This window comes from Electrona antarctica (genome assembly GCF_951216825.1).
Source record: "Electrona antarctica genome assembly, chromosome: 15".
NCBI classification, from domain to species: domain Eukaryota; kingdom Metazoa; phylum Chordata; class Actinopteri; order Myctophiformes; family Myctophidae; genus Electrona; species Electrona antarctica.
The window spans coordinates 43,915,533-43,943,219 of record NC_136796.1 but is presented as its reverse complement, the minus strand read 5'-3'; the positions used below and the strand labels follow the sequence as shown (position 1 = coordinate 43,943,219).

The window sequence follows — 27,687 nt, the reverse complement described above, 5'->3', positions numbered from 1 at the left end:
TAACTGCCATGCCTTCTGCCCTTCTCCATGAAATTTCTTAAAACAAAAACTTCATTACTGAACAACCAATTTAACATAAAACATTCAGACATCCAAAACAAATCTGGGTTCTTACCCACGATTTTTTTCAAATAATGAGTTTCTTAAATCATGGTATAGTGGACGGTAGAACACAAAATGAAACTCATCCTCTACAACTCCCAGGTCACAAAGAACACACAGTCGCTGCTCCTCAGGAATGCCAGTATATCTGCCCACCTCGATTGCCAGAGGTAAAGCGCCAGATCTTAACTGGGCACAGAGGGACCTCTGTCCTCTTTTTAAATTAAATGCAACATAAGGTTCAGTCATGTAGTCCTCTTTGAATTGAATATCATTTCTTAACTTAACTTTTTTCACAATGTCCACCCTCCATTGCTGCTGATGTAACATTGACAGTTTTTATTTGACTGTATCAATGTTACAATGAAGGTTATTTAAAAAATATATGTTTAAATCAGAAAGTGAGAACATTGAGGAGACCTCTCTTATCCACGGATGATTACATCTTTTATTCCAATTAAATATAGTTTTCGTAAGCCTCTCTTCTGGCAGTTGGATAAGGCGATTCCATAATCTGATCATGTCACATCTCTGCCTCGTCAGGCAGCTTTCCCAACCTGTGTCAATATATGCCATATTCAGGTTCATATATGTGCATATATGTGGATAAATAGGAAATATATGTCTATATAGCTTATACAATTTATATTTCCATGTGGGGGGGGTGCGTCAGCTATAGGTCGGGAGGTAACGGGGTGCATGGCCAAAAAGGTTTGGGAACTGCTGCTATAGAGGGCGATGGTGAGTCATCCTAACTGGCCTTTTCCAAAACCACTACTTTTCATGAAATTAAAAAAGAACCCGTGTTCCAAATGGATCCATTGTAGTTGTTATTTAGTCACAAGATCTTAATTAATACTTTTCATTGGTTACATATTCATAAAACACACAGACAAACTTAACCACTTTATTTCTTTCAATAGCCAAAATAGCAGATCTAACAAGCTCAGCCAACGCGTTACATCACAATAAAGTAGATCGGCTGTTTTCGCTATGGCATTCATGTATGTAGAACAAACATTAAAAGTTGAAATATATGGATTGGATATACAGTACCAGATTTGTGCCCGACGGTGACAATATTCTCTTCTGAATTGGGCTTAGTTTCCCTGTTTCTGAAGGTGTTAAAGGAGAATTCCATGCTAGAAGGCTTTCTTACCTTTATTTGTAGATGTTACGTCCCCACCAAAGAGGTGTTATTTTGTGCAAAAGTGCATTATTGGCTATTTCCCCTAATATAAGCCCTCAATGGGGGTTGGCTTTTTGTGCTAATTCGCTTATTTCCATCGAAATAAGTAGTAAAGTGTGCCGCTTGGGATACTATTTACATTATGAAGAGAGGATATATACAAAAAATTGATTTTTGAGCGGTGGAAATAAGCGAATTAGCAATGCCCAATTCAATGCAATTCAATTCATTGAGGGCTTATATTAGGGGAAATAGCCAATAATGCGCTTTTGCACAAAATGACACCTGGACCTCTTTGGTGGGGGCGTAACAACTACAAATAAAGGTAAGAAAGCCTTCTAGCATGGAATTCTCCTTTAACCCATTCTGGGCGGGAACCCCTTTTGGTGTTAGCATTATGTTATGCTTTAGCTATTGAAAAATAGCAGATCTACAAGCTCATAGCGCGCTACGAGCTTGTAGGTCTGCTATTTTTGAAAAGTCGAAGAACGAATCTGATCTCAGGTCAAAATGGCAGTGGCGGTCCGTGCCGAAATGAACTAGGCCTTCAACCCCCCCCCGCCCCCCCCCGAAACTAGCCGATCTACAAGCTCACGACGCGCTGTGGGCTTGTAGATCAGCTATTCCCCCCCCCCCCCCCTGTCATATGTTCTTATACAACATTAAACCACGCAAAAAATGGTGGAACTGAACCACACTCATATCAGGCTCTGTAATATCCCAGCTATGCTGCACCGGCGGGGACTAAATACACGCAGCGCGTGCGAGCGTGCACACACACACACACACACACGCACACACACAAGTGGCTCCGCAGCGCACAGCCACATAAGACTCGGCCACACACACTGTCAGCACGGACAACCACACGTCCTGAAGTCCACAACCATAGCCTATAAAACGATCAATCAATAAGCTGCGTCGCATCGCGATCGCATGTATATAAATATTATATAAAGATCCTTACCATGGTTGCCTGCATCATACCAATGGTCTACCCTGCAAGCTTTTCTTGAAGTCCTTCCTTCTCGAAAAATGCTTTGACTGTAAATCCACCACTAAATCTGTTTATTCTCCTCCTTCAGCCGTTTTCCGCGTTTGTTTGTGAGTTAAATCTATTTAGCTCCTCAATCAACCCACAAATGGGAACTCGTGCAGAAAGTTTGAAACACCCAGTTCTCTTTTCTCATTTGACAATATTTCCCCCCAATGATGGGATCCAAGCAAGACGTTAACGTCACCAAAGGCCAGCTAGCTGGCGCTCGTACTTGAAAGAAAACGCCCAGCAGGGCAAACTCGAAATCTGATTGGCTAAGGAACCTGTCAATCTCTATATTGATCCCATTCATTTCAACAGCAAGGGGATTCACTGGAGTTTCTGCAGGCCTCCCGGTAGAGAATTTTACCCGGAGACAACACAAGGAAATAATCTCATTGGTTAAAAAAAAACCAAGGGCTGTTGTACCTGCACAGAATGGAAGCCGAGCATCCAGCCTGTCTGAGTGAAAAACAGTGCAGTGGCAGCGAAATAAATATAATATTATATATAACATTATAGATATAATATTTGTTAAAAAGAAAAACTTATTATAAAATATAAATGTCTGCATCAGGCAAGTGGCATCAGGCAAGTGGGACAGCAGAGAAGGCCTTGCTGGCCCTGACGGCCCACCACTGCAAAATGGGTTAAACGTGGTGTCTGTTGTCAGGTGGAGAGGTGGCCGTGTCAACCACCCGTCCAGAGACCATGCTGGGAGACGTGGCCATCGCTGTGCATCCAGACGATCCTCGATACCAGGCTCGTACAAATAGAACAACACCGCTTGCATGCATGCATTTTTGGACACACTTGAGTTGCTCTCGGAAACATATATCCTGTATCAGTGGTTCCCAAAGTGGGGTCCGGGGACCCCCCAGGGGTCCTTGATGGGGTTCCAGGGGGTCCCCCAGCTAAATGATAGTTTGGAACCAAATGGACCCTTATGGGTCTGTAACTCTGAGAGTGTACAAATGGAACCAAATGGACCCTAACGGTACGTTTTAAAACAGCGGGCGACAGCCAGACGGATTTTCCGGAAGTGCATTATTTGTCAATGGGACGATAGAGGCGATAGCAGGCGAACAGGCGATGGTCGAAAAGTGGGCGGAGGAACGTCGGCCGAAAAGATACAAATAATTCATCTTTTGGGCGACGTCGCCCGGCGATAGAGGGCGTTTGGGCGATAGCCAATGAAATTCAAGCGACGCTCGCCGTTGGTGTCTAAGGTCTCCCGTTGTTAAAACGTACTGTAACGGGTCCATTTGGTTCCATTTGTACACTCTCAGAGTTAAATTAACATTGATTTTACAATATAAATTGGGGGTCCCAGAGATAGAAATGCCATTAAATGGGGGTCGGTAAGACTAATGCATGTCAAACTGGGGGGGTCCTTGAAATTAAACGGGTTGAGAATCTCTGCTAGAGCCGTAAAAATCTTCCCTTATGGGGGTCCCTGGCATATATTTTCTAATGGGGGGGTCCGTGGGCTAATTAGTGTCAATTTGGGGGTCCTTGACATGAAAAAGTTTGGGAACCACTGTCCTATATTATTTATTTTCTCGTGACATTTTCTTCCAGGGTATTCATGGGAAGCAGTGTAGACATCCTTTCATGGACAGACTCCTACCCATAGTCACTGATCCAGTGGTGAATATGGAGTTTGGGACAGGTGACTAAAAGGAGACATTTTAACATAATATCACTGCATACCCATGAAGTAATTATCATGTGTAAGAAATATGATAGAGCACCGAAGTCTGACGTCAATATCGGTAGAGGGCGCAAATCCACAGGTTCATGTACTTTTTATTTGCATTGTAATCCCCATAGGGGGGATTTTAGATCAGCCTCATATAAGAACTGTGTTTGAAATATAAACATGTCATCGCGGCCGTTACACTCATATGGATATGAAGAATCAACTGACCGAGAGAAAACGCTAATGTTACTTGCTACTGAATTCGTTACATTGTACTGTATCATATATGAGTGTCGCAAACGATACAGAGACACCTCCCTGACAATAACGCCGAGACAGCTTGTTTATTTTTTGACGCTTATATGAAACGATGTTAAGATGAGCCCATGTTATTCTCCATAGAGACATTACTTCCGTGAACCAGGGGATGAGCGAGTGACGTCAGGACTTCGGCGCTCTATTGCTGAATATTCTTTACATGGTTAAAAACGTATATTTTCTTCAGAGATAGACCTAACTGTTTAGCCTGTGTCCTATTCTTGTTTTTTGTTAGAAAGAAATGGCCAGCACTCCCAAGTCCTTCTGGTACTTTTAATTCATAAGCACATGGACAGACATAGCAAACACAGATGCGTTTTGGCATCAGTGTTGTTTTTGGCAGCGTTTTAGTCACATTTTAGTCACCTGGAATGTTTCAGTGTTAGTCTAGTTTCAGTCGACTAAATCTATAGTTGATTTAGTCGACTAAAATGCATTTTGGACGGCCTTGATGCAGACTGTTTTTACACTTGCTGAGTGAGCTTGTAGATCGGCTATTTTCAGCATGCAAACAAGTGTAAAAGGACTTATACTGGATCTCTTGTCCACTAGTCCCTTCCTGACATTCTAGTCTAGTTTTTATTTGACAAAATTGTCAATATATTTTATCCCTAAACGTATTTGCCATTTTTTACTATTTTAAAATAGTTCAACTAGCCAATCTACATTGAGACATTGTGAGCTTGTAGATTTTGTTTTATTTGAACTATATTTCAAGTTTTTTTTTAAATAGTAAAAAATGTCAAATTAGTTTAGGATTAAGGGGTGGCGCAAGATATAGCCCTTAGTTTTAGTCATCGCAGCTTAGTTTTCATTTAGTTTCCATTTAGTTTTCGTCGTTAACGTAGTCGACGGACATTTTTAGTCATAGTATTAGTCGACGAAATCAACACTGTTCGGCATCAAGCCTTCCTCAGCGTTTATAGGCAACAACTGCTCTTGTTTCTGCTCTGTATGGTCACTACAGGGGCAGTAAAGGTCATGTTTCTGCTCTGTATGGTCACTACAGGGGCAGTAAAGGTCATGTTTCTGCTCTGTATGGTCACTACAGGGGCAGTAAAGGTCATGTTTCTGCTCTGTATGGTCACTACAGGGGCAGTAAAGGTCATGTTTCTGCTCTGTATGGTCACTACAGGGGCAGTAAAGGTCATGTTTCTGCTCTGTATGGTCACTACAGGGGCAGTAAAGGTCATGTTTCTGCTCTATATGGTCACTACAGGGGCAGTAAAGGTCACTCCAGCTCATGACCCCACTGACTTCCTGCTCTCCCAGAGGCACTCGCTACCAAGACTCACTGTGATTGGAGGAGACGGGACAATGACGCCTCTCTGTGGCCAGTGGTTGGAGGTGCATGCTCTAATCAACCCCCCCAAAACATTTTTACCATTGTCTCTGATCTGACAAATGTGTACTTTAGGAAAATGACCGGCTATGATTCATTGCAATAATGTAGCGCAGTAGAGTGGTTCCCAGGCGCTGTGCCGTGGCGTAAGACAAGTCCAGCTGTGGGCAACTTTGACGATGGAGAAGGCCACTATATTTCCACACTGACTCCAGAGGGCCATGTTGCATATTACTGTCGTAGCAAAAATAGCAGATCTACAAGCTCAAAACGCGTCGCAGCGCGACGCATTTTGAGCCGGTCAATTGCTGAATTGACCGGCTATTTTTGCTGAATTGAAATCCTGATTATTATTTTTTTGCTATTTTTGAATTGTAATCCTGGGAAGTAATATTTTTATTTAATTTCAATTTAAATGCATTTAGTTATAGTTATGTTAACTTCATGAACTAAATACAAATAAATTGGACATAAAAAAAAGATACTACTGATTATTATTTTTTTGCTATTTTTGAATTGTAATCCTGGGAAGTCATATTTTTATTTAATTTCAATTTAAATGCATTTAGTTATAGTTATGTTAACTTCATGAACTAAATACAAATAAATTGGACATACAAAAAAAGATACTAGATATACTAGAAATTTGCTGAAATCAATAATATATCAGTATTCTGATATTAACCAGCGGTGCCGCATTCATTTAAGTGAAGGTGGGGGGCCGTATGTGGCCCCCCCGGGCCGCCAGTTGCCCATGTATGGGTTAGAGTTGGGGCTCACATTTTCGTCACCGCTAAACCCCTTATCCCTAAACTTCTTTGCCTTTTTTTTTTTTTTTTTTTTTTTTTTACTATTTTGAAAAACATTTTTGAATAGTTCAACTAGCCAATCTACATTGACACGTTGTGAGCTGCTTGTAGACTGGCAATTTTAACTATTCAAAAAATTTTGCAAAATGGTAAAAAAAAAAAAGGCAAAGAAGTTTAGGGATAAGGGGTTTAGCAGTGATGAAAATAGAGCCCTAAGGATCTGTGAATTTGGCTTGACTTGAAGGGTAGTCAAGAGCGTCTGATGGCTAAACAAATAGGGTTTAATTTACCAATGTTGTCCAATGGTTGAATAATATCCACTGGCTTAGAATTATTCATAAATGTGTTCTCTTATTTTTTTCTTCCAGGGGTTGAAGCGCTTTGATGCCAGAGAACGAGTCCTGAATGCCCTCATAGAGAAAAAGTTATTCAGGGGAAAGCAGGATCATGCCATGTCTCTACCTGTCTGCAGGTATGGATGGCATATTAGTGTCATTTTGCTAAATGTAAAATGTTTTTAGTTTTTCTTTTTTGGGGCTTTTTTTTTTAAATACATTTTGTGTTTTAGACCTGATGCCGATTCTACAAAATGTCTTCTAAATCTGGACATTTCTGGAACAAACCTATCTTTCTATGTCAGTGGTTCTCAAACTATTTCACGTCAATAACCCCAAAAATGATATGTAATTGGCCACCGACCCGCATCTGAAAATATGTTGTTCCAGGGACCCGCTCCCCAGAAGCAAAGATTTGGGTTGAAAACGTTCGCTCTGAAAGAATATATATTCAAAGATTTGTGCCACATTTTTACGATTTTTCCAAAATAGCAGACCAGTGCCGCGCTACGAGCTTGTAGATCTGCTATTTTTCAATAGCTAAAGTACAACATAATGCTTAAAACACCAAAAGGGGTTCCCGTCCTTGAACTTGTGCTTGGTTTATATTTGACATTATAGCCTCACCCTTCAAGTCGGAATATGAATAAATAAACATAATTGAATCTTATTTAATGAAGGACAACTAGGAAGGTCGTAGGAAAAGAAAGGCGGCCACATCTTTTAAAATGTCTTTCGAAGAGCCTTTTAATGTATATGTCAAGCTGTAAAATATTGAAAGGTCAAGGTCACCGGCGTGAGCACTGAGAGCACATCCATGCATGGGTGTTGTATCTCGGACCGCCTGGAGGGAATTTCATTACAACTGGCGCAAAACGTCCAGCTGGACTCCTGAACGATTTGATTGGTTTCTGGTGGTCAAAAAGGTGATCTCACAAAACATGTTTTAGGGCCATAACTCAATAATTCATATGCTAATTATGACATTTTATATCCATAAGGGTCAACTTCGGTGTGACAAAAGGTTTTTGCAGAAACACTTTTCTGGCCATAATTTAAACACCGTAACTCGGGAACAGAAGAGGGTACTGTGGCGATTATATGTAATAGAGGGTATGCGCATGCTTAAAGTGAATGGCACATCGAGTGGCAAATCGAGTGGCAAAGCAACATGCAAAGTGAGTTTAACATTGTTTAATGTTGTTTAATGCAATCAGATAGGACTTTTCTATGTGGATGTATGGGCTGTCGAGGCCAGGAAGTAGTTTTTTGCCACTCAGTAGGCGTTCCTGCATAACTTCCTGGTTTGATGATGATGTCACGCGCAATCGCGCATACCCTCTATACATCTTCTGTGCTGCAGGGAATTTGTAGCTTCTTTACACCTAGCTCTGGTCCATAGCTCTAATAGAGCACCGAAGTCTTGACGTAACTCGCTCATCCCTTCGATTCCCCTGGTTCGCGGAAGTAATTTCTCTATGGAGAATAACATGGGCTCATCTTAAAATCGTTTCATATAAGCGTTGTGGTACAAAAATAAACAAGCTGTCTCTGCGTTATTGTCAGGGAGGTGTCTCTGTATCGTTTGCAACAGTCAGTCACTCATATGATACAGTCTGCTTCTAGCGAAAATGTAACTAATTCAGCAGCAGTAACAATAGTGTTTTCTCTCAGTCAGTTGATTCTTCATATCCATATGAGTGAAACGGCCGGGGTGACATGTTTTTTTTTCAAACACAGTTCTTATATGAGGCGATCTAAAATCCCCCTATGGAGATTATAATGCAAATAAAAAGTACACGAACCTGTGGATTTGCGCCCTCTACCGATATTGACGTCAGACTTCGGTGCTCTATGCCGTTGTATTTAGAGCTATGTTACCGATGACTTCCGTGGCTCGCATAAATGCAGACCAGCCTCTCGTCTTTAGCGTAAATAAAAATAACGTTTTTGCTTCTCACCAATACAAAGGCGGGTTGTGTCATTTAGAAAGCCTACTTTCCGTAGTGAGCCCCCCACCACACGTATAAAAGGTACTTTTTGGCCAAAAAGGGATTATTATTCCACCGGGGAAAAAAATACATTTAGTTACTCCACTGCGCCTTCTACCGATATTGCCCAGAGAAAACTTGTAGAGCTTGTAGATCTGCTATTTTTGGAAAATCGTGAAAATGTGGTGCAAATCTTTGAATATATATATATATATAATATTTCAGAGCGAACTACATATTTTCAGATGGGGGTCCGCAGCCAAATACAGATAATTCTGGGAGTCCTTGACATGAATCATAGGATTTTCAGAAAACCTTTAGGATTTAGAAGACATGATTTTTTTTTTAAGAATCTGCCTCAGGTGTAAATGGGCTAAGTACTACACGTGTGTGGCTGTGTGTACACAGCGGTTACATCATAGAGTTTATAAAAGGATAGAGACTGGCGTGAAGCTCCGTCTCCCCCCCCCCGCTATTCATGTCAGTGGAAGTTGCTCAGTGGCGTTTTGAAGCACCCGGAAGGACCGTCTACTTCCGCCTTTTTTCGATTTGGGCACCAAAATTTGGTGCCCAAAAAATGCGGAAGTGCAAACGCGCTCAGCGTTAAAGCCCAGCTGCACGGGGTTTCCTCATCATACTTCCACGGGTCCGCCTGCAGTCCCTCCTCTTACCGCTAGGGCCGAGCGCCTCAGCGTTGGAAAGCCTCACTGGCCCCTTGGGTTACATGCTGCAGGAAATAGGCTTCCAGGGGCTCTGTGGTGCCAAGTTCCATCATGGGTAATGTAGTCACCGCCGGTCTAGGGGACACCAGCTAAGTGAAAACGGACTATGTCGAGGCCTTCAGGTGACTACTTTAAAAAGCAGGTGGCTTGCACACATCCAGTTCTTGGCTTGTGCTGGACAAAGGTAGATGCATACAGTGAAGAAGTGGTCCGCACACAGGCTTTGCTCCAACAGTGTTTATTTGTGTTAAAACACCATTTTAAAATAAGTTTCAACTTTGTTGTAATATTGTGAACTTGCTTGTTGTGGTGGTTATTCAAGTTATTTCATGTCACTCTGTGGCCTGCCCAGCTAACGTCAGTCACGTGACGTGACGACCATGATATACTGATTACTATCACCTGATGAAGGCCGTTCACGGCCGAAACGTTGTGTCCTCATTTTAAAATGGTGTTTTAACACAAATAAACACTGTTGGAGCAAAGCCTGTGTGCGGACCACTTCTTCACTTCATGGTGACTACACCTTCCTCTGAAGGGAAATTCAATAAGACAATAACGCTCTGAATGGAAATGGATGGGAATGGAAAATGTAGTACAATTTCATATTATGGCACAATTCACAGAGGAAGCTCTCAAGTAACGTTGTCAACGAGGTCACAAGAAATGTGATCGTGTTCCGAATTTCAGCTGATAATAGAGCCGGTGATCGTGTTACCAATATCAGCTGACAATTGGCATGTTTTTTGGGGCATTTTGGCATTTCACTTCTCTGTCCCTTCCTGATACTTGACAATAGTGGCAACACCCACTAAATGTTTTTTTTTAACCCATTTTGGTGTTTTAAGCATTACGTTATACTTTAGCTATTGAAAAATAGCAGATCTACAAGCTCATAGCGCGGCACCGGGTGCCGCGCTATGAGCTTGTAGGTCTGCTATTTTTGAAAAATCGTGAAAATGTGCCTCAATTTTCTTTTGCTTCTTTCAGAGCGAACGTTTTTAACTCAAATCTTTGCTTCTGGGAGGGTCCCTGGAACAACATATTTTCAGATGGGGGTCGGCGGCCAATTATAATCTTGGGGGTCCTTGACATGAAATATTGAGAACCACTGATATAGAAACATGAGGTTTTTCAGAAAACTGTCAGGATTTAGAAGACATTTGTAGAATCGTCCTCGGGTCTAAATGGGTTAATCTTCTAATAAACCTTTCCTTCCTTCCTCCCTTCCATCCATCCATCCGTCCGTCCGTCCCCCCCCCCCCCCTCCGACCCTCTTTCAGTCGTTCGGGGGACATCATTGAGCCCATGTTGAAGGAGCAGTGGTTTGTGCGATGTGATCAAATGGCCAAACGGGCCATCCAGGTAATAGGAGTTGATCATTGTGACTTTGTGCTTTTTCTAGGTCAGCCTTTATCCATGTAATCCATTGAAATTGTGAATGATGTGGCTTGTAGGACTGTCTCGATACCCATGCTCGGCTCTCACTTTCTCTGCCCTGCAGGCGGTGGAGGACGGCCAGCTGGAGATCATCCCCCACTTCTACACTAAGACGTGGAAGAACTGGCTCTCTAACATCAGGTAGATGTCCCTCTTTGCGTGGGACAGTCCCTCATTTCCAAGACTTTTCAGGCGTCCCACATGTTGAGACACTGTCCAACATTGTGACTGACAGGCAATTGCATCAGTGTTCAAATGCCCTAATAGTTAGTCCCCTGATAGTTGGCCTTCTGTTGTAAAGCTCTCTCATTGTCTCTTCCTGCAAGATGTGTTTTTAAGCCTGTTAAAATAGCATAAAAATAAAGCATGATTTTAAAACAAAATGTGAGACACCAAAAGAGTTTATAAATGATAGCCAACAGGCCTATGGTCGAATATGACATCAAGGCATTTAATAGCAACTCAAGTAGTAAGTTGCTAACCCGGTATTCCAGTATCGCTTGTGTGGGACAAGCGATGCTTCTGTCCCTCAAATGAACAGTTTGGATCTGGTCACCCTAGGTATACCTGTATTTTTATGCTTCACACGATTCTAGAAGATTATACACTAGGATCCTCTGTGACGGGGGTGTCCCAAAGTTTTATCGCGATAAGGTCAGGACCCCCCCAAAAAACTGTCTGCCAACACCCCGCTATTGTGAAATGGCTTCGTAATGGTAATGAGACAAGAGTTATAGGCACCGAAGGCTGTGTATAAGCATCCAAATGAAATGTGAAAGAACACTGTTCACATAGAAAAAGCCTGTCCTCAACATAGATGGTTGTATTTAAGCCATTCTGGGCGTGAACCCCTTTTGGTGTTTTAAGCATTGTGTTATACTTTAGCTATTGAAAAATAGCAGATCTACAAGCTCATAGCACGGTGCCGCGCTACAAGCTTGTAGATCTACTATTTTTGAAAAAACGTGAAAATGTGTCGCTAATCTGGAACATATTTTCAGATGGGGGTCGGTGGCCAATTACGTATATTTTTGGGGGTCCTTGACATGAAATAGTATGAGAACCACTGAGTTAGTTGCAGATACAGCCATGAGAAATGTTATCTAAAGATATCTTTCGCTCTGAAAATCTGATATTTAAAGCTGCGATATGTAAGTTTTTATCTCCTACCTGGGTTCTTACCTAGTTCTCCCTCATTGGGAGACACACATCTGACTCTCATTCAAGAGGCAATCCTCCCTTCATCCAGGAGAGATATTGGGCTTATTATGAGCTTCAGGGACGCTATAGGTTGAATGTGGTTAAATGGTGCATTTATATAGCGCCTTTATCCAAGGCGCTAGACTGTGCATTACATTCACCCATTCACACACACGCATTCATACATCGATGGCGGAGGAAACCATTGCAAGGCACCAACCAGCACATCAGGAGCAATTAGGGGTTCAGTCAGTGTCTTGCTCAAGGACACTTCGACACTAACTCTGGGGGAGCCCACAGGGTTCGAACTAGCAACCTTGCGGTTACCATCCAGCCACTCTACCGCTGAGCCACCGCCACCCTAAGTGTTAATCTGTGTGTTATAGTGTGAGAGGGAGGAAAAACGGTGTCCTCATCCCAGCTTGACTGACGTCAGTACTGAGTGACACTGACAGGCTCTGTGATTTGGGACAGCAGCCATCTATCAGTGTCCCATCTTTTTTTTTTTTTTTTGTTGCCTGGTGTCAAGATGAGATAAAAGACTCGTTGTTATGACTTATGGGGATGTCAACAATGCACCTCATTGTTTGTTTTTCCCCCTTCTCAGCGATTGGTGCATATCCCGGCAGCTTTGGTGGGGCCATCAGATCCCTGCTTATAGAGTGACACTTCCCAATTCTCCCAGCAACCAAGAGGTCAGGCGTGTGTCTTATCAAGAATGTTTAATTCATTTTGTGATTGGTCCCTGACTGACTAATCAGCAGACTCTTTCTGACTTGTTCCGCCCTGGTTCCGCCTTGTTTATATTGAATTTGCTAAAACATATAAAAACAAACATGATATGCCCAGTCACCATGCTGACACCTGTGATGTTCCTTTTTACCGACACCAAGTTTAAAATAGAATTGAATGCACAGAATATCAATATGAAGCAACTGAAAAACATGTTATTTCAATGGTATAGTGGATGGAGAGAGAGGATTTTTGTCCAACCACCAAACGGCAACCAATGGGTGCGAAGAGGGGCACAACCACGGGTGGGACTTGACAAAGGGTGAATTGATCCACAAATGGATAGAATTGTTTATTTTGCCAATTACATTCACACCTACAGTATGAGGAATGTTCCTTGTCGAACCTCACCAAGTCGTTGCGTTGTACAGTAGGCCCTGTAACTGGACATACAGTAGACAGACAGACAAGTAGCAACTAAATAGTATTCACACCCATTAGGTTACCCAGATAAAAGATAACAAATACTTTTAAACTATGAAAGAGCTTTTATATATGTTACTGACTGTAACGAAGACTCTGACTAGGACGTTGGGCTATATGATATATGACATGTTTAGTATGACAATCCCTATATTTGGGCCCGAGCCGACCTAGTGCTGATATCGATAGATATGGTAGAACCATATATGGATAGAACCATATATGGATAGATCTAACTGGCTTAGTCATCGTGACAAGCCTGGTCGGAGAATATATAGAGGGTCGGCTTCAGGGAGAAGGCAGAAGTCAAAGCATCCTGGTTTAAGTTCTAACCGGACACCACTGCGGGGGTCCTAAGCTAAGTAATCAGCAATACAGCCTTGAGCTATTTTATATGGTCCTTCTTGAGTACGGATTAGGGCTTACCGCAGTAACGGGATGCTGAAGTCTTCCAGACACATACGAACCAAGGTATCTGGCTTTACAACCCATATACCTTGAGTAGCTTCTATGACTCAGTGGCAAGATTTTAACCAGATGGTAACCCAGTCGCTGCCAGAGTCTGAACACTCTGGCAGTCCTGGCTGCTCCGCAGGTGAGCAGCAGCATCTCGAAGCGGTGAGATGCACTCTGTTGCCGCCAGAGCATGAACGCTCTGGCGGTCCTGGCTGCTCCTTAGGTGAGCAGCAGGGTCTCTAAGCTGTGAGACCCACTCTGTTGCCGCCAGAGCATGAACGCTCTGGCGGTCCTGGCTGCTCCGCAGGTGAGCAGCAGCATCTCGAAGCGGTGAGATGCACTCTGTTGCCGCCAGAGCATGAACGCTCTGGCGGTCCTGGCTGCTCCTTAGGTGAGCAGCAGGGTCTCGAAGCTGTGAGACCCACTCTGTTGCCGCCAGAGCATGAACGCTCTGGCGGTCCTGGCTGCTCCGCAGGTGAGCAGCAGCATCTCGAAGCGGTGAGATGCACTCTGTTGCCGCCAGAGCATGAACACTCTGGCGGTCCTGGCTGCTCCTTAGGTGGGCAGCAGGGTCTCGAAGCTGTGAGACCCACTCTGTTGCCGCCAGAGCATGAACGCTCTGGCGGTCCTGGCTGCTCCGCAGGTGAGCAGCAGCATCTCGAAGCGGTGAGATGCACTCTGTTGCCGCCAGAGCATGAACGCTCTGGCGACCTGGCTGCTCCTTAGGTGAGCAGCAGCGTCTCGAAGCTGTGAGACCCACCCTGTTACCAGAATCTGGATGCCAGAATCTCGGAGCCGTGAGACCTCCCCGGCCTTTAGAGTCAGAGCACTGGTGATGTGCAGGAGAGAGAGCACTGGTGATGTGCAGGAGAGAGAGCACTGGTGATGTGCAGAGTACTGGTGATGTGCAGGAGAGAGAGAGCACTGGTGATGTGCAGGAGAGAGAGCACTGGTGATGTGCAGAGCACTGGTGATGTGCAGGGAGAGAGAGAGAGAGAGCACTGGATATGATCACCTCCCTGAAAGTAGCCAGGGTTGAAGTGATGGCGTCGTGTTGTAGACGCCAGGGTCGAAGTGGTGGCGTGGTGTTGTAGACGCCAGGGTCGAAGTGGTGGCGTGGTCTTGTAGACGCCAGAGTTGAAGTGATGGCGTGGTGTTGTAGACGCCAGGGTCGAAGTGATGGCGTCGTGTTGTAGACGCCAGGGTTGAAGTGATGGCGTGGTGTTGTAGAAGCCTGGGTCCGAAGTTGTGGACCACCTTTGATACGGTCAAGAGGGCGTTACTTCAAACTGGAACTGCATGGATTGGCAGACTCTGACCCATTGACAGGGAACGCCCTTAATGGGTGGCATGTGATTTGATCTTGAGGTTTGTATGACCCACCGTAACATCAAAGGAAGAAAGCGGGACGACTGGACGCCATCAATGAGGTGGTCTGAATGGCTGACGCTTGATGTTCAAGCCTCCGTATGCTTGTATTGGGGTGGCCTGAGGGGTCTACTGTTCAAGCCTTCTAGATATGGTACAGATTTCCATGGGAAATCTGGGGGTGGCAGAACGAAGGCTTTCACCTAGAGCTTTATATGTCATTAGGGCCAGAAGGCATGGTGGATATCATGAGAGCATTGTCTGGACAGCATGATGATGCAAGGGCATCGGAGCTATATCAACCCTCCCATAGATGTTGGAGCAGTCGGAGGACGGCAGAGGATTCGTTCACCGATAGGATATCGAGATGAAAGTGCAAGCTGACAGACCAGAAGTCCAGGTTCATAGGGACCGAAGTAGTCCAGCAAGGAGGCTGGACGGTCACTCTCGCAGAAATGACCATGAGCATAACCGGAGACGAACAGTCATCATGCATGGTACGGTAGTAGCACCCAATTCTGCCGATCATACACCAAGTAACCAGCAAGACGGCAAGAACTGACGGTCAGTACTGTAATAGCGGCACACACCATCTTGGGGTATGCGGCAGGTTCAAACGACTGAGTTTAATGGCGAAACGAGATTTGATATGACAGATGAAGCTGTGTTATCAGCAATGGACATCGTCATCAGGCAAGAAACTGTAAACTACAGACTAGGAGTGAACTGTGGTGGAAGGCACCCTCTGGCTTTTCACAGTATTAATAGGAGCCGGACCCGGTTGAACCGGAGAGCAGATGAACATTTGCGGAACCCTAGGACACCTAAGATTGAGACGGGACAGGATTTACAAGAGGAATTACCGCAGCCAGCTTTTACAATCTTGACTATAGCAGGAGAGTCCTTGCATGTGGGCTATCCACCGCCTAAAGGGAGAAATGTCATGTTAAAGGTGTGCAAAGTTCTAATTTGCAATTATGGCAAAGTAATGGAAGTATATGTAGTTCTGGATGATGGTTCGGGGCGAACCATTTTGTTACACACAGTTGCCAAGTCGGATTGAGGGGTCAACCTGAAGAGTTGCGTATCAGAATCATGAGAGATCTTCAAGTTTTGCACGGGGTGGCTGTATCTTCCGAGGTATCTCCTGCCGTACAGCCAAACCAAGTCAATAATATTGAGGGAGCATTGATCGCCAAACAGCTTGGATTGTGAGCATACACAGATCGTCAGCAGACTAATGGAGAGAGATTAACATCTTCGAGAGCTTCCCTTGCTGGATAACTACCAGGCCTGGCCTGTTAGAACCTAGCCGAAAGAAAGGACAATGTCTGAGTCTTCTGGATGCGGTATAGATTTCAACGTGAAATCTGGGGTGGCTGTAACGAAGACTCTGACTAGGACGTTGGGCTATATGATATATGACATGTTTAGTATGACAATCCCTATATTTGGGCCCGAGCCGACCTAGTGCTGATATCGATAGATATGGTAGAACCATATATGGATAGAACCATATATGGATAGATCTAACTGGCTTAGTCATCGTGACAAGCCTGGTCGGAGAATATATAGAGGGTCGGCTTCAGGGAGAAGGCAGAAGTCAAAGCATCCTGGTTTAAGTTCTAACCGGACACCACTGCGGGGGTCCTAAGCTAAGTAATCAGCAATACAGCCTTGAGCTATTTTATACTGACTGTACTAAATGAGAAACAGAGGTTGCGCATCAGCAATGGTTTTCAGTGGAGTGCCAAACCCAAATCCAGTATACATCAAAAAGTAGGAATTAAAAAAACTTAAAAAATGGCGGACGAAGTACTCACATTTCCATTTCTTTATTGGCCATTTAGTCCGCCATTTATTTAATTTTTGGAGTTACTGACTGTACATTTCTGTATTGAAATCCCTCTGTCTTGAAAGTCTGTTCCGTGAGAGCTGGTTCAGTCGTATAGTCTCGCGTTACCAGACTGTTGCCTCTCGCAATTTCCAAATGCTTTCGTCATACAGCCTGGAGCAACGGAAGAGCTATCATGAGTAAGGCCTCACTCAGACCTTTACTGCATTGCTGTATGCTTGTTGGATGAATGTTGTGTAGTGTCATGGCCGCCCCAATGCATTTCCAATGGGAGTCACATGGTTTGACACAACATTTGTGTTGTATGAGGGGGAGGGGCGCAGTCAAAACACAGCCGAAAGCCATACAACAGCTTGTAGTCCAAAATGTGGACTACAGACCATGTGACTTCCATTGGAAATGCATTGGGGCGGCCATGACACTACACAACATTCATCCAACAAGCATACAGCAATGCAGTAAAGGTCTGAGTGAGGCCTGAGGGTGCACTCACACGGTTAATGCAATTCTCTGTGCTCGTTGGATCAATGCTGTGTTGTGTCATGGCCGCCCAATGCATTTCCAATGGAGGTCACATGGTTTGACACAACATAGGGGGAGGGGTCTGTTGTATGGCTTTCAGCTGTGTTTCGACTGCGCCCCTCCCCCTCATACAACACAATGTTGTGTCAAACCATGTGACCTCCATTGGAAATGCATTGGGCGGCCATGACACTACACAGCATTGATCCAACGAGCACAGAGAATTGCATTAACCGTGTGAGTGCACCCTAAGGGTGCACTCACACGGTTAATGCACTTCCGTTTCGTCTTTACAGTCGCGCACATTTATCCTAATATAAATCATCTTGCTTAGCAGAAAAGGGAATACAAAAAATAAGATCTAAAGATATCTTAAAATGTGTTTTCGTGAACGGAAATGGCAGCTTCCTTACTCTGATTTCAGGAGCTGTAGTTCCAGACTCTATATAGATAGCATTCGGAGATTGTGGAATAGTTGTCTGGCTAGTCGTCCACTGTCATTACAATGGCATAAACCCACACGGTCTCTGTTGTGTGTTGCCCCTGGCTGGAGCTGTGGGTGTGATTAACCAGTGGTGTAAAGTAACTAAGTACTTTTACTTAAGTACTGTACTTAAGTACAATTTTGAGGTATTTGTACTGAGTATTTCCAATTTCCAATACTTTTACTTCTACTCCACTACATACATCTCGGAGCCAAAACTTGTAGTTTTACTTCACTACAATTATTTGAAAACTTTAGTTACTGGTTACTTTGGAGATTTTAATTGATTAGAAAACATTACATTAACCACTTCAACCCTATACATTTCGGCCATTTGAAAATAGCAGAGCTTGTAGATCTGCTATTTTCAATAGATTTTGTACACATTTTTAAAGGAGCATTCAGTGATTTGGAAAAAAACCCGGTCCGCCCCGGTAACAAGATGTGCACATGCAAGTACAACAGACCAACAGCACGTGCACCAAGGCCCGCCCCACTCGATCATGATTGGATGAAGGCCCCTCTCATCCTGATTGGATGAAGGCTTTGCCACCCAAAGCCCAAACCGAAACTAGGGTTTTTTGGGGACACTGGGGACAGGGAGGAACTCCTTATATGGTCAGCACCCTTTATAGTAGGGAGGATTATCCAAAAAATAAGAAAAAATAAGTGATATTTGAATTAAGTGAAATCACTGAATATACCTTTAACTTGTGAAGTGGGACATTCTGCAATATGAGTACTTTTACTTTTAGTACTTTAAGTACATTTTGATGATCAGAATCAGAATCAGAATATCTTTATTGTCATTGTACAAGACAACGAAATTGATGAAAGCACTGAAAAGGAGAGCTCAAAGCCGCAGCGTCTGTGCACGCCGCCATCACGACCTGTCACCTGCGTATGTGGCGCAAAGTGTCCTTGTGCATGCTGATACTTTTGTACTTTTACTCAAGTACATTTTCAATTCCGTACTTCTACTTGTAACCAAGTAGTTCTAAATTGCAGTATTGGTACTTTTACTTAAGTAAAACGATTGTGTACTTTTCCCCCACCACTGGTGATTACCCAGACTGTGTCTGTGTGTTGTCCCTGGCGATAGCGGTGGGTGTGATAACCCACAATGTGTCTGGTCTGTGTCCCTGGCAGGAGCTGTGGGTGTGATGATATTAAACCCACACTGGTGTCTGTTTTGTGTTGTCCCTCCCTGGGTAGGAGGCTAGGAGCTGTGGGTGTGATAACCCACAATGTGTCTGGTCTGTGTCCCTGGCAGGAGCTGTGGGTGTGATAACCCAGGGGTTCTCAACCCGTGGGTCGTGCCCCCTCGGGGGGTCGCCAAATTATTTTGGGGGTCCCCAAATAAAAAAAGAAAGAAAAAACTTTTTTTTAATGCAACTGAATGGCTGGAAAATGGAAATGAAGAGTTTACATATAATACACATGCAGTACATGCATACACCTTCCCTAATGATTATATCTGGTTTCAGTATTTATTTATGGTGTATTGTCTCTATTATTAAGGTCATTGTAGCAGTCAATTTATATTGGGGGTCGGGAGGGGGCGGGGCGGGGGTCCCGAGACGTTGCCAAAGCATTTTCGGGGGTCTCCGGCCAAAAACGTTGAGAACCCCTGTGATAACCCACAATGGTGTCTGTTTTGTGTTGTCCATGGCAGGAGCTGTGGGTGTGGGGTCGGAGCGAGGAGGAGGCCAGGCAGAGAGCTGCTGCGAAATATGGAGTAGCGGCCGACTCTGTGACCTTGACTCAGGGTAGGGTGGGGGTCCTCATATTGCACCTGAACCCGTCGAATTAACCTGGGACGTGCGTGCACCTCCTGACCACTTTTCCTCATCTGCACCCGTCTGTCACCATTAACTGCTTATTTTACACTTGACTACGTTTAATAATGTTTTATGTAAGTAGGTAAGTAGGTAGGTAGGAGTAAGGTTTACGGTAGCCTATATACAGTATGTCTAAAAAGTTTCTTAACATTTTCAGGAAAATAGGCATTTATTTACAGTACAGGAAGAAAATGCATTGAAATAAAACTCATGGAATATTGTTTGCAATACATTTATAGGCTTGATTACATTAACCCATTCTGGACGGGAACCCCCTTTGGTGTTTTAAGCTATTGAAAAATAGCAGATCTACAAGCTCGTAGCGCGGCACTCGGTGCCGCGCTACGAGCTTGTAGGTCTGCTATTTTTGAAAAAATGTGTCTTTGAATCTTTGAATATATATTCTTTCAGAGCGAACGTTTTTAACTCAAATCTTTTCTTCTGGAGGGTCCCTGGAACAACATATTTTCAAATGGGGGTCGGCCGCCAATTACATATAATTTTTGGGGTCCTTGACATGACATAGTTTGAGAACCACTGACAGAAACATGGGTTTTTCATAAAACTGTCAGGATTTAGAAGGCATTTTGTAGAATCGTCCTCAGGTCTAAATGGCTTCAAATAAAACTCATGAATATTGTTTGCAAATGCTTAATACATTTATAGGCTTGATTACATGAATGAGCATTGACACTAATTGTTGCATCTCGTCATGTCTACTCACTAGACTCTGATGTGTTGGATACGTGGTTCTCGTCCGGCCTTTTCCCCTTCGCCATGCTGGGCTGGCCACAGCAGGTACTGGTCCATCTCCATGTTGTGTCGTTTCATCAGCTGAAGAGCCCACCCCTACATTCATGATTCATTCAAGTTTTATTTATTCTCGAAATTACCCTGAGTAATTAAACCCATTTTCAGTGTCGTCGAGTAATACAATATCACAATACATCAGAAGATCAGGAAAAGGAAAACAAAAGGTATACATATGAATTACATCTAGGTTACAAATAGAAGCTAAGACACATTTCAAAAGGATCTAAAAACAGCTACATATTGTGGGGATCTGTATGCTCACCAAGGTTTTAAATCGACTCAGGGGTACCAATGTGGTCAGTTTTTTTATGTTGTTTGCAGGTCATTCCATGTATTAGGGCCACAGAAGCCAAAAGCAGATCTACCAAGTTCAGAGTTAACTTTTGGTACCTTGAATTTGGGGACATGACTTGATCTGGTGTGGTAGGGCTCAGAGTCCCATTTCAGAAATGATGAGATGTATTTAGGACAATATCCAAGTGTCTACATAGTGTCTCTTCATCTGTGGTGGACAGTAACAAACTAGATTGTGTACTTTCCTTGTGTATTTATATTTTTTGGATATTTCACTCTACTACATTTTAAAGACAAACTACAGTTCTTGGAAGGGGAAAAGTACAAGCCCTATTTCAAATATAGTGGGAAAATAGCACATATATACATTTGTAGATCTGTTTATTTTACCTAATATTTATTTGTTTTGAAAATGTAATAATTTTAATACAGCAATGCATTGTTATTAAAAAACGAAAATGCATTTTAATATTTTTTTAAAGCAACTTCTCCATTACTTTAATTAAAGTACCAACTTAGTAGTTGAGTAATATTTAACCAGGCGTACAGGGACTTGTGCACACATAGACATCAAAGGGGGCTTCAGCGCCTGCCCTTTTACGGCCCTTTTTTAAACTAGCTCCTCGCCACTCGCCCTACACACTTCCACTCGGTTTGAGCATAGATATATAAATAATAGAGATGGCCCTGGGATTCCCCTCCCATCCAGTGCCGTCTTTATGATTTATATATCTATGCTCAAACCAAGTGGAAGTGTGTAGGGCGAGTGGCAAGGAGCTAGTTTCAAAAAGGGGGCACCCGTCTGTAAAACAACTGCCCTCTCCAGACCATGAATGCAGCATTTACTACATGGTGAAAGAGATGCAAATGCCACTCCTCTCCTTTCCATGCCATACCGGAAGGCAGCATTCAGGAGATTTTTCCCCCCCGAAGTCTCCTGAACTTGAACGCAGCATTTTGCATTGAACTAATTTGTTTCGAAATCCATGTCGTTACACACCGCATCTCCAGTAGATAGAGTGCAGGGTTGCGCCCCGAAAATAGCTGATCTACAAGCTCTCAACGCGTCGCAGCGCGACGCGTTGAGAGCTTGTAGATCAGCTATTTTCGCTATTTTGGGCCAAAAGTGCCCTCTTAACGGGATTTCAGCCCCTGGCCTCTCTAACACGTCCCTGTTGGAGTATCTATACTTTGACTCAAGTACTGCTGTAAGTCACTCTTTGTACAACTATTAACTACACTTCTCTTTTCCACAGACTAGCGACTTCCAGAAGCACTACCCTAACTCCGTTTTGGAGACGGGAAGTGACCTCATCTTCTTCTGGGTGGCACGGATGGTGATGCTGGGCACAGAGCTGACTGGCCAGTTGCCCTTCAAACAGGTACATTTGGTTTCGTCATACATGCAGCATACAATCTTTAGGACTGACTGTTACTCACACACTGTTTTTTTGGAAGTTTATCGGATTCAGAATTGTTTATTCAGGCATACTGGTGACCTCTTTGCTTTGGTTGGTGTGGCACCGACATGGGCACGAGTAACGCAACTCGCTAATAGTCTTCTATCCATCCATCCATCTTCAACCGCTTATCCGTAGTCGGGTCGCGGGGGCAACAGCTCCACCAGAGAGCTCCAGACATTCCCTCTCCAGAGCAACATTAGTGACTTCCTCCTATGGGGGATCCCGAGGCGTTTCAAGGCCAGTGAGTCGATTGTAATCCCTCCATCTGCGTCCTTGGTCTGCCCCAGGGTCTCCTCCCAGTCTTCTCTACTAGTTCACGATATGTGGCAACGCGTTGTGAGGTTGTAGATCGACTATTTCCGTTGAACGACGCGTATGTACAATGAAGTATCAATCCGGGAACAGACTGAGACACGTCTTTAGAAATCAGAATTGCATTTCAAACCACCTAACAAAGTGATTCAAATTTGATTTGCAAAATTGAGTTTCCATTTGGGTTTTTTTGAGTGGTGCAACCACTCCCTTACGGAGCTGTGTGTGGGTGGGTGGCTGGGCGGGTGGGTGGGTGTTTTTCACCACCTGTGCGGAACACACAAACACACACACATATTAACTGTATTATATGGTGATTTTGGGTGTGCCAGTACAGTGACAGTACAGTACAGTAGAGGGACCCCCACACGGTAACTCTGTCATTTCTCAACCGTTTCGGACGCGGGGCGGCTCGCCGGAATCGGGCCGGCACCCTGGGTGCGTTTCTGTGGAACACCTCCCCCCACACACACACACACACACACACGGAGTTGCACCTCTCACTTCACACGGGTGTGATTTTTTGTCTGTACAGACTTGATTAAACATTTTGATTCCAATCTGGATTGGCCAAAAATAAAAAGATTTGGGCTGCCAGCCCAGTGTGAACATATTTGAACGGCAGAACCTCATATTCAAATCACTCATCACAGAACATGGTCAGGTCACACTGACTCGCTTGAATCGTAAACTCTCCCTGTCGTCTGTGTTTGTCTCTGTCTCTCTCTCTCTCTCTTGATCTCTTTATCTTTCTCAGGTGCTTTTCCATTCTCTGGTGAGAGATAAACACGGAAGAAAAATGAGCAAATCTCTGGGGAACGTCATTGACCCTTTAGACATCATCTCTGGCATCTCTCTGGAGGTACGCGCGGCCTGTGGGCTCAACCTTTTTATGATGACTCACTATTATTTATCACATCGAATGGGCCGCTCAGGCCACTAAATCGTCTCGGACTGCTGGAAGGAAGGAGGCTATACTGTCACTCAATTGATCAGCTTGTTCTGGCTGGTGGCTTCACGTTAAGGCTGATTTATGCTTCCTTGCACAACACTTTGGCTCAACAGAAATGCCATAGCTTCAGATGGGGCCCCATAAAACTACAGGCTGTACACACACACACGCACGCACGCACACACACACACACACACACACACGCACTTCAATGTCCTGTCCTTCATGTTGCTGCTGTCGTGGCAGGAAACCTTGTATCTCCACATTTAGAAACCTTTTGATGCGTTTGTTCATTGTTGTAAACGAATGCCCTACTTCGGCGTGCAAAGAGTGCTGTACAAAAGTAGCTAAAATAGCCGATCTACAAGCTTAAGATGTTGCGGGTTGCATTTTCTTGCATCGCTTTAAACTTTGTAGATCTGTTTTTTGCTGTTTTTGAGAACAAATTGGAAAGTGAGACTGGTTACGTCTGTCTGTGGGTTCTATAAATATTTAACCAATGAAAAAGTATTAACAATCGCATGTAACTACATTGGAACACAACGGTTCTTCTCTCAATTTCCTGAAAAGTTATACAGTATGGTTTCGGAACTACTGTACAAGCTTTCCACCCAACAGCGACAGTATCTTTGCTCTAGGATTAGAACAGGCAGGAAAGCACCTTTTACGGCAAATCCAACAACAAAAAAAGCTCTCAGGGAAACAAAGCGTTTGATGCCCCTGATCCTCTGTGATTCACCCCCACCCCCCCACCCCGCTCAAGGAGAAGATAAATACCACCTGGTCATAAAACTGTGTCCTGCTTTATTTTCCTGTCTCAGAGTCTTCAAGAGAAAGTCAGGCAGGGGAACACTGACCCGAGGGAGACCGCGGTTGCCATGGAAGCCCAGGTTAGCCCCCCCCCCCCCCCCCCCCCCCTCTTTGCCTTTCTGCCGCTATCGCTGTCTGTACTGTATATACCCCCCATCAGTAATTTGTGGCGGTTCCGCCTGAGCGAGTGTACTTCATTACATCTACTCCATCTCTCTCTCTCTCTCTCTCTCTCTCTCTGCCTCATCTCCCTCGTCTCACAGAGGAAAGACTTCCCTAAGGGGATACCAGAGTGTGGGACGGATGCCCTGCGCTTTGCTCTATGCTCTTACAAGGCACAGGGTGAGTAGACCCTAGTGGTTCTCAAGCTTTTTTTTGTTAAATTTAAAGGTATATTCAGTGATTTCACTTAATTCAAATATCACTTATTTTTTTGTTTTGTTGTGATAATCCTCCCTACTATAGAGTGTGCTGACCATATAAGGAGTTCCTCCAGGGGTCATGGTGGCATAAAACCTTAGGTTTCGTTTTTGGCTATAGGTGGCAAGGCCTTCATCCAATCAGGATAGAGAGGGGCCTTCCGCCAATCATGATCGAGTGTGGGTGGGCCTTGGTGTGTGTGCTGTTGGCCTGTCGCGTGTCCCCACTGTAGTGCGTGCATGTGCACATCTTGTTACCGGAGCGGACCGGGGGGTTTTCCAAATCACTGAATGCTCCTTTAAAACACCCCCAGTTTGTTACGCACTACTAGGCCACGGAACCCCCATGAGCCACGAGTGTGCAAATGGAACCATTACCAGGTCCATTGGTTCCATTTGCACACTCTTGAGTTACAGACTTTTTTAAAGGGTCCGTTTGGTTCCAAGGTTTGGTTCCTAACTCAATCGTTTAGCTGGGGGGGGGGGGACCCCCCCAGGAAACCTCTCAAGGACCCCCTGAACCGGCACTTTGAGAACCAGTACCTCTAAAACCTTATCTCACGGAGACGCCAGAATGTCATTTAATTTTAAATCACTTTATAACAACCGGCAGGTGCAAACAATATATACAGTATATTGTGCCAGTGACCTTATCTGCTGTTGGCGGGTTAAGCCATTCTGGGCGGGAACCCCTTTTGGTGTTTTAAAGGATTATGTTATAGTTTAGCTATTTAAAAATAGCAGATCTACAAGCTCGAGCTTGTAGGTCTGCTATTTTTGAAAAGTCGCAAAAATGTGGCGCAAACCTTTTGAATATATATTCTTTCAGAGCGAATGTTTTTAACTCAAATCTTTGCTTCCGGGGGAGTCCCTGGAACTACATATTTCCGGATGGGGGGTCGGCGGCCAATTACATATAATTTTTGGGGTCGTGAAATATTGTTGAACCACTGATACAGAAACGTGAGGTTTTTCAGGAAAAAAAATACATTTTAAAAAGAAATTTCGACGTCAGGCCTAAATGGGTTAATTTACGGGTGTGACTCGTCCCCAGGGGAGGACATCAGTCTGTCTGTGTCTCAGGTGCTGAGCTGCAGGCACTTCTGCAACAAGATGTGGCAGACGGCGAGGTTCACACTGGGAGCGTTGGCCGACCACGGGGCAGAGCTGAGCGTGCTGGCAGAGGTAATGGGGCATGAACAAAGACACTGACGTCTGGTTGTTTACTCAAACAGTTATACCCGTACTCAAAATGACATGATATATCTATCTGTTTATTTCTTCACACATTTATACCGGTATACTCAAAGTGACACGATGTATTTTTCTTTTGACGAATGAGCTTCTTCTGCTTGATGTTGCACAACAGGGTGTTTTTCAATCAGATTGCATGTTCAGAATTTAATATCAGTACGCAAAAGGTTTATGCTAAAAACTTAGGAAATCAGGTGTATTTACATTGCATTTAGGTAGTGTCCATGTATTAATATTATGCATTGTCCCGTCTAAATAAACAAAGTAAGTATAGTATATACAGTAATTTCTAATATTAACATCCACTATAATAAACTAAATGAATACAGGATATACACGTTGTATACACGATGTAAAAAAATAAACCACACACAATGGTTACATTAGTCTTGATTGAAATAAAACAGGTTTCCAAGCTCTTGAAAGTGTTCGTGGTCCACCCATCTGACCACTCATTATTTACTGAACTGGTTCCCAAACTTTTTCACGTCAAGGACCCCCAAATTGACATTTATTAACCCGAGGACCCCCCCATTTGAAAAGATACAGCAGGGACCCCCCATAAGAGAAGATTTTTACGGCTCTAGCAGTGATTCTCAACCCGTTTAATTTCAAGGACCCGCCAGTTTGACATGCATATTAGTCTACGGACCCCCCATTTAATGGCATTTCTATCTCTGGGACCCCCAATTTATATTGTAAAATGCTAATTTAACTCAGAGTGTACAAATGGAATCAAATGGTTCCATTTGTACACTCTCTGAGTGCTAAATGGACCCAGTTAAATTATCATTTAGATGGGTCCCCCCTGGAACTCCCTCAGGGTCCCCTGGGGGTCCCCGCCCGGACCCCACTTTTGGGAACCACTTATTTACTGTACCCTTCCGCTGCTTTCAGACGTCTCCCGTGAGCAGCCTGGACCGGTGGGTGTGTTCCAGACTCTACAGCACCGTCCGACAGTGTGAGCAAGGCTTCGAGGCATACGAGCTCCACGCGGTCACGTCCGCTGTCCATTCTTTCTGGGTGCACAATCTCTGCGATGTTTACTTGGTGAGAGTCAGAGAGGATCACAGCTTTTGTAAAGCCTGACTTAGTGAGAGGACCACAGCTTTGTAAAGCCTGACTCGTAGTTTGTTGCTGGTGAAAATAGCCGATGTACAAGCCCACAAGGTTGGGAGCTTGTAGATCTGCTGTTTTTTTTTTACACGCAATAAATGCATAAAGGCTACAAACATGGAGGGGTGTGTGCGTGCGTGCGTGTGTGTGTGTGTGAGAGAGAGAGACAGATAAGAGAGAGGGAGAGAAGCCTTTCTGTGTGGAAGTGACTCAGGAGTTCATCTGGAAACCGGAAGGTTCCTGTCTCGGTCTCTGGCACCAGTACACGACGTGTCCTTGAGCGAGACGCCGGACCCCAGACTGCTCCCTACGAGCATGGTTGGCGCC

General features: G+C 44.1%; 1 protein-coding gene across 1 annotated transcript in view; it reads left to right on the top strand.

The window, feature by feature from the left end:
• Nucleotides 1–27,687, top strand: part of vars2 (valyl-tRNA synthetase 2, mitochondrial) — a 44,732-nt gene that overhangs the window by 8,589 nt on the left and 8,456 nt on the right. Inside the window, exons 11-25 of the mRNA XM_079523220.1 lie at nt 3,001–3,089; nt 3,909–3,999; nt 5,567–5,694; nt 6,867–6,970; nt 10,830–10,911; nt 11,051–11,127; nt 12,794–12,881; nt 19,762–19,855; nt 20,655–20,725; nt 22,291–22,416; nt 23,567–23,671; nt 24,583–24,651; nt 24,835–24,913; nt 26,045–26,175; nt 27,142–27,294. Of these exons, the coding sequence (XP_079379346.1) occupies nt 3,001–3,089; nt 3,909–3,999; nt 5,567–5,694; nt 6,867–6,970; nt 10,830–10,911; nt 11,051–11,127; nt 12,794–12,881; nt 19,762–19,855; nt 20,655–20,725; nt 22,291–22,416; nt 23,567–23,671; nt 24,583–24,651; nt 24,835–24,913; nt 26,045–26,175; nt 27,142–27,294 (1,487 nt within the window). The remainder of the gene's footprint in view (nt 1–3,000; nt 3,090–3,908; nt 4,000–5,566; nt 5,695–6,866; nt 6,971–10,829; nt 10,912–11,050; nt 11,128–12,793; nt 12,882–19,761; nt 19,856–20,654; nt 20,726–22,290; nt 22,417–23,566; nt 23,672–24,582; nt 24,652–24,834; nt 24,914–26,044; nt 26,176–27,141; nt 27,295–27,687) is intronic.